The sequence below is a fragment of the Myiozetetes cayanensis genome, unplaced genomic scaffold (genome assembly GCF_022539395.1).
Source record: "Myiozetetes cayanensis isolate MyiCay16 unplaced genomic scaffold, myiCay2020 scf3, whole genome shotgun sequence".
NCBI lineage: Eukaryota > Metazoa > Chordata > Aves > Passeriformes > Tyrannidae > Myiozetetes > Myiozetetes cayanensis.
The window spans coordinates 65,365,110-65,379,238 of NW_026087521.1; the positions used below are offsets into that span (position 1 = coordinate 65,365,110).

Below are 14,129 nucleotides of genomic sequence, written 5' to 3' on the forward strand. Positions count from 1 at the left end.
AACAAGGCAGGGTTAGATTAGATATCAGGAAGAAATCCTTTACTGAGTAGTGAGGCACTGAGGTTTCCAGAGAAATTGTGGACTCCCCGTCCCTGGAAGTGTTCAAGATCAGGGTAAAGGCGGCTTTGAGGAACCTGATCTAGTGGAAGGTGTCCCTGCCCATGGCAGGAAGGTGGGAACTACATGATCTTTAAGGATCCCTCCAACACAAACCGTTCTATGACTCCGTGACTCTATGATTCTTTAGAAACAATTCATAAATACAGAACTTTTTTGTATATTTTTAAAATTCAGTCAATAATGTAATTTTTAGCTAATTTCAAATTTATGATTAATTACTGAGAATAATAGTCTAATATATAAGCTCTGAGAAATAAGGCTAATTTTTACAATATGAGCATGTTACATTGACATTTTCAATTGTGTTGAACAAAATTTCTTGGCATTGTATCTTTCCAAGAGAATAGGAAAAACTACACATACAATGTACCCTTTACATTTATAACAACAGCAGCTTCCAGCTGGGCTATTCCTCCTTAATGTTCACTGTAATTTTGTTACCTGAAAAAAATAGTTTTGAGGAAAAAAGTAGCTCTTAAAATAATAAAAAAATCATATGCTAATACTGGTACCTTTTCTTAGCTTAGTCTTGAACCTCCTTCTGCTAAAGAAAGACAAAAAAATTCATGGACTGATTTGTAAAGGCCCATGTTCCTCATAGCAGCAGGGAGCTCAGGATACATCTTACTGTGAACTCAGGAAATAGGAAGCACAGTACTTTGAGGAGAACTTGAAAAATTTTAGAAAAAGCAAGAGTTGATTGTGTGATTTAAGATCTACTTCTCACCTAAGAGATATCAGTGTAGATCTTGCCTGTAACACAAAATCTTCCCATCTTCCTTACAGAACTGAAATATTGTTGACCTTCCACAGGACTATAGCTACTCAATTAATGGCAGATTTTTTATTCAAACATTATTTTATTTTTTAAAAAAAGGATATTAAGTTTACAGCTTTCTTTCTTTAATACCAAACAAAATATTGCTTATATTTGCAGACAGTTGTGATAATATTATATTGTAATGCTCTTTTTATTTATTGCTGTTTTGACGTTATTTTATTTAATGTTGCTCCAAGATGGAAAATCAGGGCATGTGGTAAACAACCATTAGAAAATGTCACAGGAAATAACACTATTAGAAAATTGCATTATAGTTATAATAAGGAAACTAAGACAGTAGACTAAGAGGAATCTAAAATCAATATTGAACTGTAAGGTCAGGTAATTTGGTAACGTGGTAAGCCAGCCTCAATGTGTTTTCTGTGCTTGAATGACAAGGCACTTGATTTCTTACCCAGGTGAGACTATAATCTAAAATGTTAGGCACACTGATCTTTGTAGTGATATCTGTATGCCAGCCAATATCCCTTTTATGTGGTAAATATTTTATAGCTTCTTACAGCTCTCCATATTACTCATACTATTAATATTGAAGCAGAGTTCCCCCCACCTCCTCTTACTGAGGAGGAGCTTAATACAGGAGATTGCCTGGGGAAAATATTCTAAGATTAAAACTGGCCAAGTGACAGAGTCAATTGGTGTGATGCTGAGAAAAACTCCAGCCTATTCTGTTTCCTAAATAACTGGTCCCACTTCAGGAGTTTTATACAACTTTACTTCTGAAGATTCTTTTCTGAGTGTCCTTTGGGAAAAGAAGGTAATTATCTTCACTTCTGACATTATTGTCACTATGTTGACCACTTTTCCACCTGGTAGGACAAATGTCAGACCTACCTGGTATATGGTAACTTAAAATTTTCATCAGAGCAGATCACAAATCAACATTTCTCCTGTGCCTTAAAAATGTGCCCTTGGTCCTGGGAAGGTCTGTATGTGTGGTCAGCTGAGTGTGTGTAAGAGTCTGGCAATAATGGACCATTCATTATGGCTGCTCATATGCCAAATGTTTAAAGATGTGCTTAAGTGCTTCCCCAATTTATGTAAAAATGCCTTAACAACAGAGCCCATAATTGGAACCACTCATGTTCATTATTTAATATGTAAAGATAAGTTTTATAGCCCCGAGGTCAATTCAATGCATGCATTGACTTGAATCCCTTATGCAGCATAAGAAGTAAGCATAGGTGGTAAGACAGGTGAACAAATATTTGTGATATCATGATCTCAAATAAATACCCCACTGAAATCTCACATTCAATATGTTCCATTTATTCATGAGCATTAGCTTCTCCCTCCTCCTTTTTTTCTCACAAATGACCAGTTATAGCTGCTCCTTGGATGTCAGAATAAAAGAAACAATGACACACCTAACTGACAAATGAATACCTTGGATTGTATGTTACATTATAGAAAAAGCTTTTAAGTTGTTTTTTTTTTAAAATAGATTATTGACTGCATAAGATTTAATGTGAAATTTGTCAGACATCTGAAATGTGTTGGCACCCAGGTGCCAGAAAACCATCCATGGTTTTCTGGTGAAATCATCACATCCAGTGGGGTCACAGCAGTTGCTCATAAATTACACCATTATCAGCATTGTTTCAACACAGCCAGTGGAATTAATGTGCAAGGAATGAGGCCCCACACTTTGATGTGCACTGAATTCAGTATTTTTACAGTCCAATTGAATATGAAATAACCAAAAATCTTTATTGCTGTCGCAAGAATTTCCTGCATGCTGCTACAAGTCCTTAGCGTGTGATTTCTTAAACTCACACTGTCAGGAATCTGTTGCAGGAAGATGGTAGCAATTTTAAGACAATAGCCTTATGATTAGAATGTTAAAAACTGTGGTCAGCAGATGACTGCATATTCTCAAGGGCAACTGAGACAAAATGTACCGTGGGAAATGGGATAAAGAAAAATTAGTGGATAAATAACTGAATTATCTCAGAGAACATTTAAATGATACTATTTCCCAGCGGATACCACTTTTCTTCGTTTAACTGGACGCTGCTCAGTTGGATGTTAACAGCTCCCACAAAAGTTCCTTTGCTTTTCACAACAAGCTTCAGTACATGGCTTTTGAGCTCCGTGACTTTGTCATACACAACCTGAAATAATATACAATGAAACAGAAAGAAAAATACAAATTTGTTAATCTATTTGAAAAGCAAAGCACTTACTTCAATACAGCATTCAGGATGATGATTACAACTTCATGATAATTGCTTTAAATTTCCATCCAGAATTGTAAACTATTAACCATGAGCCAAAATCACTTAGTGAATTTACCTCAGAAATATATTTGACCTTATCTAGTTTATATAAGAGAGATTCTGCCAGCTTAGGCTTGTGAAATCTGATTACCATTTGTAAATAAATTTGAAAACTGTGTTGTGCAATGCATAAGAAAAAAACCCCAGTATACATAATTTTCCATTTGAAAATTGAAACTCTAACATAAGCAGAGCTTTGAACTCAAACATGAAGAAATATCACAACCTATATGAAGTTCCACAGGGAATCATAACGGGTCTGAATTTGTGGAGGAGAAATTCAGATGGAGGGCGCTCATTATGGACAGTGGCATGAAAACGTAAGATAGGTAATTCTGTAAAAGTGTAGAATTTTTTAATTATTCTATATCTTTCTAGAGTAGATGCTTTGATAAATGGTATTGCTTTTCTGCAAAAATCAGAAAAAGACAGGAAAACAGTTTTGGTGTCAATTTGTTTAACCTATGTATATTTTATTTGTTACATATTCCTCAGTAGCACCTTAAAGCAACTTTCTGTTGCATTAGTATGTGTTACAGAGGTGTGTCACATGAAGGCACAGTGCCTCAGAATGTTTTCCCACTACTGTACTTGGGATTAAATCTTGTGCTACATACCAGAATTAAAAATAAGATCAAGCCAAAGTAAACCTAAACTTTCTTCTATCCAAGACTTCCATAACATTTTGTAACTGTCCTAGATCCAACAGGCCCACATCATAAAAGAGATAAGAATTTTCCTTTGAAAATGGTCTATAAATTTTACTAATTCAATAGGAACAATAATTCAGACATCGAGGCACTGGAGCAAGGCTAGAGAAGGGCAACAGAGCTGGGGAAGGGTCTGGAGCACAAGGCCTGTGAGGAGCAGCGGAGGGAGCTGGGGGTGTTCAGCCTGGAGTAAAGAAGGCTCAGGGGGTCTTATGACTCCACAACTAACTGAGAGAGGTTGTGGTGAGGTGGAGACCAGCCTCCTCTCCCAGGTAACAAGTGACATGGCAAGAAGAAATGGCCTCAAGTTGTGCCAGGGATGGTTTAGATTGGATATTAGGAAATATTTATTCATGGAAATGGTTGTAGAGCACTGGAACAGACTGCACAGGAAAGTGGTGGAGTCACCATTCTTGGAAGTGTTCAAAAATGTGTGGATGTGGCACTTGAGGGCATGGTTTAATGGTGAACACAGTGGTAAGTGCTAAGGTTGGAATTGATGATCTCAAAGGTATTTTTCAAACTTAATGATTCTCTGATTCTAATGCAAATAACTTCATGAATGATTCTAGATGCTAACTATACCCAAATGTGCCTACTATAAAAAGGCTAGAATTTTTTTATGGAATCATCAAATATTAAACATGACAGAATGCTCAACCCACTCCGTAGAAGTTGTAGATGTCGAACACCTCTGAGATTGAACCCAGTTTAGCAAGTGGAATTTACTCAATTTAGATGTTTCCATTACTCCAGAACTGCTGTTTAATACTTCTCAAAATAAATGAGACAGTTGTTTGGCATCTCTTTAGAAAAGTACTAAGGTCTATAATTTTTAAAGTATCTTTTAAATTACCTTGATACTGTGAGAACACAATGAGGTTAAATATGAAATGTTAATGGTGTATTTTTTGAACTTAAAAACCCTCTACCAATCTGGAGCGATAGGCTAACAAGAATGACCTGCACTCAGATCAGATTCCCATGCTTCAGTCTCTGCATTAACCAAAAACTGCTGAGTGAACTGCATGTGGGCTGAAAAAATGTGAAAGAATGCTCTCAGCTGGTTCAGGCCTGAAAGGTAAGCTTTGTTAAGAGAAGTACATTCAATCTAAAATTTGTATGGCTGGAAATGTTTTTGCTATTTTAGTTGCAAAGGGAGAACGCTTTAAATTTAATCTCGCTGTGCAGTTTAAACAGCAAACGCAGTGGCAGTCTGTCACTTCTGGGGAATGGGAAACTGAAACTGCCTGAAAGGTGTTTGCCACACAACCTGCTTGGATTTTCTGTGCAATCCAAGTGCAGGCTGTACCTGTGGCACTGCTGAGGAAACAAAGCTCCCTCTAGCTTGGAGCTCTGTGGGCTGAACTGCTGAGCCCTCGCTGCACCTCCACTCGTAAGGGAAAGAAACAGTCGTGGGAGATGTCCTTCAGGCAGGGACAGTTTATAAAGGCTCACCCCCAGCAACGTTCTTCATGCTGAGTGGCAACAGAAAGGTGGTTCTGAGGATCACGGGTGGACCTGGGAGGCGCAAAACTGCTGGTTCTCCCACCCGACTCAAGTTGGCTTTGGCTGCCTTTTGGGTTTCGTCTGCACTGCAGTTTGGGGGGATTTCACAGGGAGCATGGAACAGACAGGACACCAGGGAACTCTGGCAGCAAACACTGACAGACAGGACATCCCCATCTCTGGTTTAAGGGGATAATTGGTGCTGTGGCGATGAACATTTAGTGCCACAGGTTGTGGGGGAAAGAAAAACTGTCCCGCTCAGTCTTTTTAAGTGGCTTTTACTAGAAAGATCTTACCAGGGGGCAACATTTCTATTTAGAAACCTTGGAAATCACGGTTTGGAACAGCTGTCATGAAAGTCGCACCTGGTACTTTTCAGTTTTTTGATGTTTACTGTAGCTATTTTGCCAAATTGTACATGATTTAAAAATTCCAGCTTCTCTGTCCCCCAGTTGCCTTTGCCCACCAAAATAAAACTGAAATGATGAAAAAAAATCCGAAAAGCAAGGGCAAGTATAGTAAGTGATAATATAATTTACAGTAAATCTATGATCTGACACTGGAGCAATGCTAATGTTACCAAAGAAAGCTGCCTTGTTTCTTTGCCAATATATTAAAGATACCAGCTGCTGCTTTAAATCAACAAAAAGTATACATGTAAGCTGTAAAAGCTAAGAAATCTTCAGTATGGTCGATCACAACAGGCGTGAACTTGGGTAATGAACAACTTTCAATCTTTGGCCAAAAAGAGTTAAAAAAAAAAAGCTTTGAGCAATGACAGACCTTTACAGTGCAGGGTGGGTGGTTTTCAAATGATCCCAGTAAACTGTTTCTAAAATGCTATTGCAAATTCAGCTGGAGCAAGGCATATATCATCAGGATGTAGGGACAGAAGGCAGGTCTGGAGATAGTTGAATTACTCTGTGGGTAAAACGAATGCCACCTGCCAGGATTTTGTACCGCAACAGTTAAATCCTGAAATGATTGTGCAGTAAGAATATTTACCTGCCATTTATACAGCTGGATCAGATGGAGGTGAGTTATGCATGTCCATGCAGCAAAGCAGTGGGACAGTTAGGGCTGGAATTCAAGTACTCCTGGCTCCAAAAAGAGAAGCACTGTTGACCTACAGGAGTCTAATGACATTTTAATCACAAATGCGGGACAGTTGCTTCTCCTTAGGTAGCCATGGCACAGTTCCTAGATTTGAGTAATTAATCCAAATTAGCTTTGATGCGTGGTGCCGGAGGGAGTGGCTGTGGCTCCTGGTGCAGTTCCCCTCCTCCCTCTCCATCAGACTTGCTGGGGCTGTTCAGGCTGCTCCAGGCCAGCTCCCCCTCAGCTCCAACAGACTGCTGTGGCCCAGGTCGATGTGCCCACATCTGGCTGTACCCAAGGGGCAGGACAGAGAGAGTGCCCTCTTGTTATGGAATGCACACTCTGCCTTGCCTTGTAGCTTCACTCATTCCATGTCTGTGCTTCCATGCAGGAACTCAGGAGAGGACAACCAAGAACCCTGAAGCATCTCTCGGGGCAATGGTTACACATACGAGCAAGGACTCACTGCAGCTGGATCTGGGCATTGTGGCTTCTCCTGGCAAGAGCTTAGTCACTCAGGTTTATTTTTAATTCTTTCTTTTAACTTAGTTTTTACTAAACTACTCTGAAACCTCCTGAATACACTCCTTTTTATTCCTAAATGTATTTTATAACAGGTATGTTATTAATTTTCTCTTTGCATTCCATTTTTCTGTGAATCTACTCTTTTTGCCAGCCATCATTTTTTAATGCAATGTTAGACTAGTGTGAATGCCACAAACTCCAAAATACAAATACAGGAAAAAGAATAAAAAAAGGAGTTCCTGTTAAAAGCAGCTCCAAAACATTTGGCGTAGCTCATTTTATTGTCAGCCCTCCTGGACTTTCACATCTCTCTCACACACATAAGTAAAAATCAAACATAAAAAGCACTTTTGCAAGGTTGATAATTTGCTGTAGGCAGTCATAAGCAATAGAAGTAAAAAACTAAAATAAAAAATACCCAAGAGAAGCACATTTCAGATTTTTCTCAGTCTCGAACAAAGAAAGAAATTAATATACAGCTTCCTTCCAGCCACTTGGCTTTAATAAAAACTTATGAACTCATAAAAAGGCTAGTACGTTTCTGTACACAGTGTTTTGTACAGTAACTAACTTAAAGGCAGCTGACTTTTATTTTTAGTAGTTTTTCTTCCCTGGGGCAGCTTTTGCCTCAGTCTACCAGCCTTGGACAGAAAATGCATACAGAATGACATCACATATGGGAGAACAGAGCCACAGCACAGGCATTGGGTTTGAAATGTCCAAGTTCAATGGAACCATATGTCCCCACTGTGATTAGCAGTTCCTGGTGAAAAAGATTGAGCATCTGTGAAAAAGGCTCTAAATTTTGATTAAGGATATTAAAGTTTTCATGGAATTTCTTTTAACAGCAGCAAGTACTCTTTTAACCACAATGAAATCTCCTCCCTGTGATTACTGTCTGACTGCAGACAGGATTTTGGATTTTCTTATATTCAAACTGATCTAATAATGATTTGAAAGTAATTGTCTTCCTGTGTTGCTGGTTGGTTCTTATCTGTAGTCCATCTTGGATATTTTACAACTAATGTTGTGATACATCCTATTGTATTTCTTTGCTTTAAATATCCTTCAAATGTAAAGGAATTTCTTTAGACAGGTGAATTAGACCCACTCCACTCTCTCTTTGATTGCAAAAGAAGAAAGAAATAACAAAAAATAAAACCTAGTTCTTTGTTATTCCACTGCAGTACCGTAGGGAGGGAAATTTGTCTCAGCTGTGAGCAGCACTACTACTCAAGGAGCCTTCTTACAGAAGCACTGGAAGTCATCAGTGTAAGTAGGTAAGTTTTGTAATCACTTGGATGTGGGAAAAGAGAAATATTAAAACTCCAGGACTGGGAAACTAGGAGATAAGGACTCAGACTCTGCTGACTAACCTAAGCTTCATCATATCTTATCTATGAAACAGGGTGGAGTGGTAATATTTTCCATGCGTTCTACTTTATAGCCTGCTGAAAGAGCATTTGTAAATTGCTTTGAGATCTTTAGGAGATTTATTATATGTAATAATTATAATCTCCAATCCCACCTACTGTTTCAATCTCATCTGCCTTTACAAATGAACAGTTTATGCCACTTCCCATTCTGTCATAAATGTTTCCTCATAAAAATGTTTCCTTTCACCCCAGAGGCTTGAGCACTTCAGTGGTGTGTGAAATAATCATATATAGCTGTGAACTGCTAGTATTTTGACATAAAAAGAATCTGGCTATTTATTCTTGTGTTATCATTTAGGACAGTGACAACCAATTTTCAAATGTGAATTTGAATAACAGTATCCACTCCATTAGTACTCTTCATGCTATTGTACAAACCTGCATTCAAAACTGACTAGGTTATGGTGCAATGATGCTTGGTTTCATTTGGCTAAAATGTGGTAATGGGTAAGATAGAGCAGTGTGAAAAATCCAGCTGTTTTCCTGAAAAGACAGACATAAAAGAGACTGTCTCAGTTCTGAGAAAGATGCACAGCCCGCTTGTGGTTCAGCTCATGATATGTTCCTTCTTTCTGATCATCCTCATTGCAACAGCTCTAAAAGCTGAATTGTTATAATTTTATTTCAAGAGTGGGCAAAGAAAATCAAACAAGTTGCACCAGCACAGGCTGGGGACCGACCTGCTGGGAAGGAGCTCTGCAGAGAAGAACCTGGGGCTTGTGGTGGACAACAAGCTGCTGCTGAGGGGAGCTCATCAGTGGCTGTCAGTGTCTGAAGGGACGTGTCACAGGATGGACCAGGCTCTGCTCGGGGTGCTGAGCAATAGCACAAGAGGCAATGGGCAGAAACTGATGCACAGAAAATTCTACCTGAGCATGAGGAAGAACTTCTGTACTGTGAGGGTGACCGTGCACAGGAACAGGTTGCCCAGAGATGTTGTGGAGTCTCCCTCATGGGACATATTCAAGAACTATCTGGACACAATCCTGTTCAGTGTGGTCTGGGATGCCCCTGTTTGAGAGAGGGAAGGTTGGACCAGATGATCCACTGTGGTCCCTTCCAACATGACCCATTCTGTGATTCTGTGAAATAAGAAATGATAGAAGAAAGTGAATGGTACTCACGATTTCATTGTAAGTAGGGTCAGAGCTTTTTGGAGCTGTTCTTGTTTTCCTTCGACTGACCTCATAAGGATCTGGCAGAAGATAAAATTCAGCGTGTGCACTTGGGGCAGAGCCATCTGGGAGGTGCTGAAAAACAAAAAGGTCATAATATGAATGCCCATGGTCTAGCAAAGAAAACAAATAAAAAGTACCAAATGAAATCTGGATTTTAGGCAGACACAGAAACATGTTAGATTCTCAGTGTTCTCTTGGCTAAATTGGAGTCCTAGTGCAGTAAATAACAGGAATTATTAGAATTCAGCTTAAAATTGAATCAATAATAGAAATTAAATAATACAAGGACAAGGTAAAATTGCCTATCTTTAAAATCATACATTCTGATGGAAAAACCCTTAAGCCTCAATCTACTTTAACTCAGCTTAATCTGATACAAAGTCTAGCCCTTCCACTTTCCACAGCAATGCATTGCCAGAGAAACTGGATTTTAGCCAGTAGGCTCCTACTGGTGTTAACCCCTAAGTATCAGTGCTGATGCTGGGTAGAGCTGATTGTTTCTAAGGGTATTTCATAGAACATATTACTATAGAAGAGCCAGGAGCAGTTCCTGCAGCAATATGGGCAGAACAGGATTCTTATAATAACAGTCTTTCCAATCTCACCCATCACACAGCTGCAATCTCTCTTTAATTTTCCAGTTCAGGTTACTGAACCATATTGCAGATATTCCCTCTTATAGTAGCTACTCGAGATCACAGCCAATCTATTAACCAGGCTCAGTCATAACCCAGTGCTGGTGGGTGGAGAGCTTTTTGATAACTTCTGAAGAGCTGTAAGGTTATTCCTAAAGGAGCATTAGAATTACTTGAGGCTTCAAAAGAACACACAAGAAACATAATAATGAAAAACCGTGGAGCAGGTATTTTGCCAGCACATGTCACTTAGTGCTTCCCTTATAATTAAGCACAAACCCTTGTGTTGGTTACACAGTACATGATCAGAAAGCACAAAATGGGGCATATCAAAATATCAGTAATTTTAATCATAGAATTTTAATTTAATCATAGCATTTTAAGCAGCAGGTTTACCTGGCAGCTCGCAGGCAATCCAGTGACAGGATGCAAATAAAAACACAGGAAAAAAAGAAGAGATCTTAAAACATTTGTAACCAACAAACCCAGAGTATTATACAGGCACTTGCATTTATATTTCCCACTGTAATTTTACACCTGGCTCACAAGAAAGTAATTTCTCAGATTTTGATTATTCACGGTATGTGTCTGGAAATGTGGGGCTTTCTACAGGCATTATCAACAACATATCCCTGGGACAGGAGAAACCACGGTCTCCTAGCAATAAATAACATCTCTATGGGGAAGGAAAACACTGCTTGTGCGTGTGAGCAACCAGTGCTTGCACAACAAACCTCTGGTTTTTGTTATCTGAAATGATCCTTCAAGGCAAATGATGTGGTCAGCTGCAAAGCTTATTACTGGTATCGTTAACACAACACAGCATCAAAGGATGCACTACTCAAATCATTACACATTGTCAGCACTATGTGAGTGATTAATATCACTATTGGTAAGCCCCCCCCAAAGTACATCTGATTTAAAATGCACATGGGATTTAGATAGATGGGATTCAATGTCTGACATAAGAAAGCCATTAAAGGCCAATGAAAGTAACGGGTATTTTCCTAGGACAGAGTAGCTCATTGCTAATGCAGGATTTATAACTAACACTGCCCATTTGAAAGCACGTCTCTCTTGATCTAGGACTGTACTAAAACTTCAGTCGAGGATTACAAGTAACAGTAAATTGAACATCTCTTAAAAATCAGGAAGGAGAAAGAAATGTAGCCTTAAATACCAGTTCAAGCAACCACGATCGTAACTGTAATCAAGCTCTTCCCTTCTCAATGAATAGGTAAATATCACTGCATCTTGAAGCTCAATTCATTTTAGTTGTTTCAGACAAAGAAGGGAACTTGGTTAAATAAAAAGGAAAAAAAAAAGGGTCATTCTTGACTAAGACCTTATGAGCACAACTGCTGAAGCCCAGCACTACGATCTTCACTATCTCCAGTGTGGAAATACAGCACAGGGAGAGTCCCATAAAATGCCAGGCTTTATGAATCATCCCAGCAGTGTGTTGCCTAACCAGGGACCATGCCAGAGCTAATTTTGAAAGCTGAGGTCAGCAGCAGCTGCAAAGGGCACCAGGCTGGGGAGCCCAGGTAGTAGGTAACAGGTGACAAAGGTAACGTGGCTGCACCTGTCCCATCCTCTCCCTTCGAGCTGCCCAGGTAGGACAGGACAGGGTGTAGCCACAAGTGCTGTGCCCCACTGCACACCCTCAGACAGCAAGGGCACAGATCATGGCATTGTTGTTTGAACTGGAAACAGGCTCAGCCTGACATTCACCTGCCAGGGAAAGAATAAAAGCTGATTGCCAGGAGATTGCTTAACAGGACCCGGGTATCCAGAAGTGGATGCGATGAATCAAAAAGAAGTCAGATACAATTGTCACTACGCCTTTGAGTTGCTCTTTGGCATATTACCTACCCTTCAGCCAACTAACCTTCCTCTGTAGCTGACTCCTCCCAAAATCTAAAGAAGGCACTTTGCAGCAGTGCTTTGGCCACATGAAACATGGACTGAAAACTGCTTCCTCACTTTTCCTTTGAATGTAGCTAAATACATGTTGAAAGAGACGAGTGGGAGGAGAGGGTCAAGAGAGAAAAATCAAAAAAGAGAATATTTTAGAAATTCAGAGGGGGAAACTCAAGGCAGAGCAGTTGCTCTGGGATATTTCAAAACTAAAATAAAGCCACTTTTCATGAATAGTAGCAATCAGCAGCCAGAGTGTTAGAGGTAATTTCAACTGCAGCCACAAGAATTCCAACTAGAGATCTTAGTTCTGGTTGTTGGGTGTAGGTTTTCTTCCTCTACCCTGCTTTACAGGTGACATTTTCACACTTCATCTTCCCTTGCCAAGAAAAGGCAAAGAGCCCACTCCAAATTCCACAACTGTCCCAATTCTCCATTTCCAGTGGCACTGTTATGCCATCAAAGAAGGAAAAAAGCTTCAGCTGAACACTCTTTCAGCCAGATCACATCTCCCACTTCTCAGCTGCCCTCCCCTGACTCCTGATATGACATAACACATCTAATTAAGGACTTCAACAGTTATAAAGGTTCTGGGCCACCACACACTTATAATGCAAAACTACAGATGGCCAAGCCATGGCCTTACAGGAGCAGAATATGGGTAGCTTGTATGATAAGTTTATGGTGGTTTCTCTTTAGATTGGCATAACAGTTGAATTTTTTTCTTGTGAAGAGCCTGCTTCACCAGAGGATTTATTGAGGCAAGACTTTGCAGGGGAAGGAACTGTACTTTGCTAGACACTCCCTAGGAAGGACAAGGAGTGATCTTGGCAGTCTGACAATCATAGTGCAAAAACAAGAGTGGGATAAACATGGCAGAAATATCTTTTTAAATCTTAAGTAGGTGGAATTTGAAGTTTTATTACGACAACTGACATAACAGGCAAAAAACCTCAAGGTTTTGGGCAAGCTAGTTCTTTCCCAGGTTTCATATATGAGTTGAGCACTGAATTAAAGAAGAATGAAGAATAAAGGAAAAATGGCGGAAAACACCTGAAATATTTTTCTTCCTAAAGATTATGTCTTCTGTCACATTTAGTGAGCAAACTCTCTGGATTGTCCTTTCACTTCTAACTGAGACTGCACTGACACATTTATAAATTTAGGCAAATATGAAGAATGCCTGACCCAAATCACAGAATCATGGACTGGGTCAGGTTGGAAGAGACCACAGTGGGTCATCTGGTCCAACCTCCTGCTCAGGCAGGGTCATCCCAGAGCACATGGCACAGAATTGCATCCAGATGGTTCTGGAATATCTCCAGTGAGGGACACTCCACACCCTCTCTGGGCAATCTGTTCCAGTGCTCGGTCACTGCACAGCAAAGAAGTTCCTCCTCATGTTCAGGTGGAACTTCTGCCTTTGCACCAAAGATAATCTGTTCTGGTGAGCCCATTATAAACACAGGGTGAGATTTCTTTCTGAAACCCAGAAAACCCCCCCTTTTTTTTATTATTAAAGAATAAAAAAAAAAAAAAAATCACTGATTTCTGTCCATAGTCCAGGCCAGAAGGAAAATCAAAGGGTACCTTGGGAACGACCTTTTGCACTTTACTCTGCAACATCTTTGCACCTTGAATGAACTTCTGATCAAGCAAACAGAAAACACCTCAAAGTTTTAGACTGAATTCTATTTATGTTTCAGTCTGTAGTCATTTCATTAACCCCAAAATAAAGGATTTTTACTTCCTTCAGAAGAAGCTAATCCCAATTTAAATTACTGTCTTAAATCTTTGATTGTGTATGCTTGCGAATAAATCCAAGCCATAAAAATCTGTAAGGCTGCAAGGGTATAAAACCAAGCTCCCAACAGAAAT

At 39.5% G+C, this 14,129-nt stretch overlaps 1 protein-coding gene across 1 annotated transcript in view; it reads right to left on the reverse strand.

The window, feature by feature from the left end:
* Nucleotides 1–1,000: 1,000 nt before the first annotated feature.
* The window catches only part of PIK3C2G (phosphatidylinositol-4-phosphate 3-kinase catalytic subunit type 2 gamma), a 195,708-nt gene continuing 182,579 nt past the window's right edge, over nt 1,001–14,129 (reverse strand). The window contains exons 31-32 of the mRNA XM_050324986.1: nt 9,643–9,768; nt 1,001–3,075 (exon numbers count right to left, since the gene is read on the reverse strand). Coding sequence (XP_050180943.1) covers nt 2,923–3,075; nt 9,643–9,768 — 279 coding nt within the window. The 3' untranslated portion in view covers nt 1,001–2,922. The remainder of the gene's footprint in view (nt 3,076–9,642; nt 9,769–14,129) is intronic.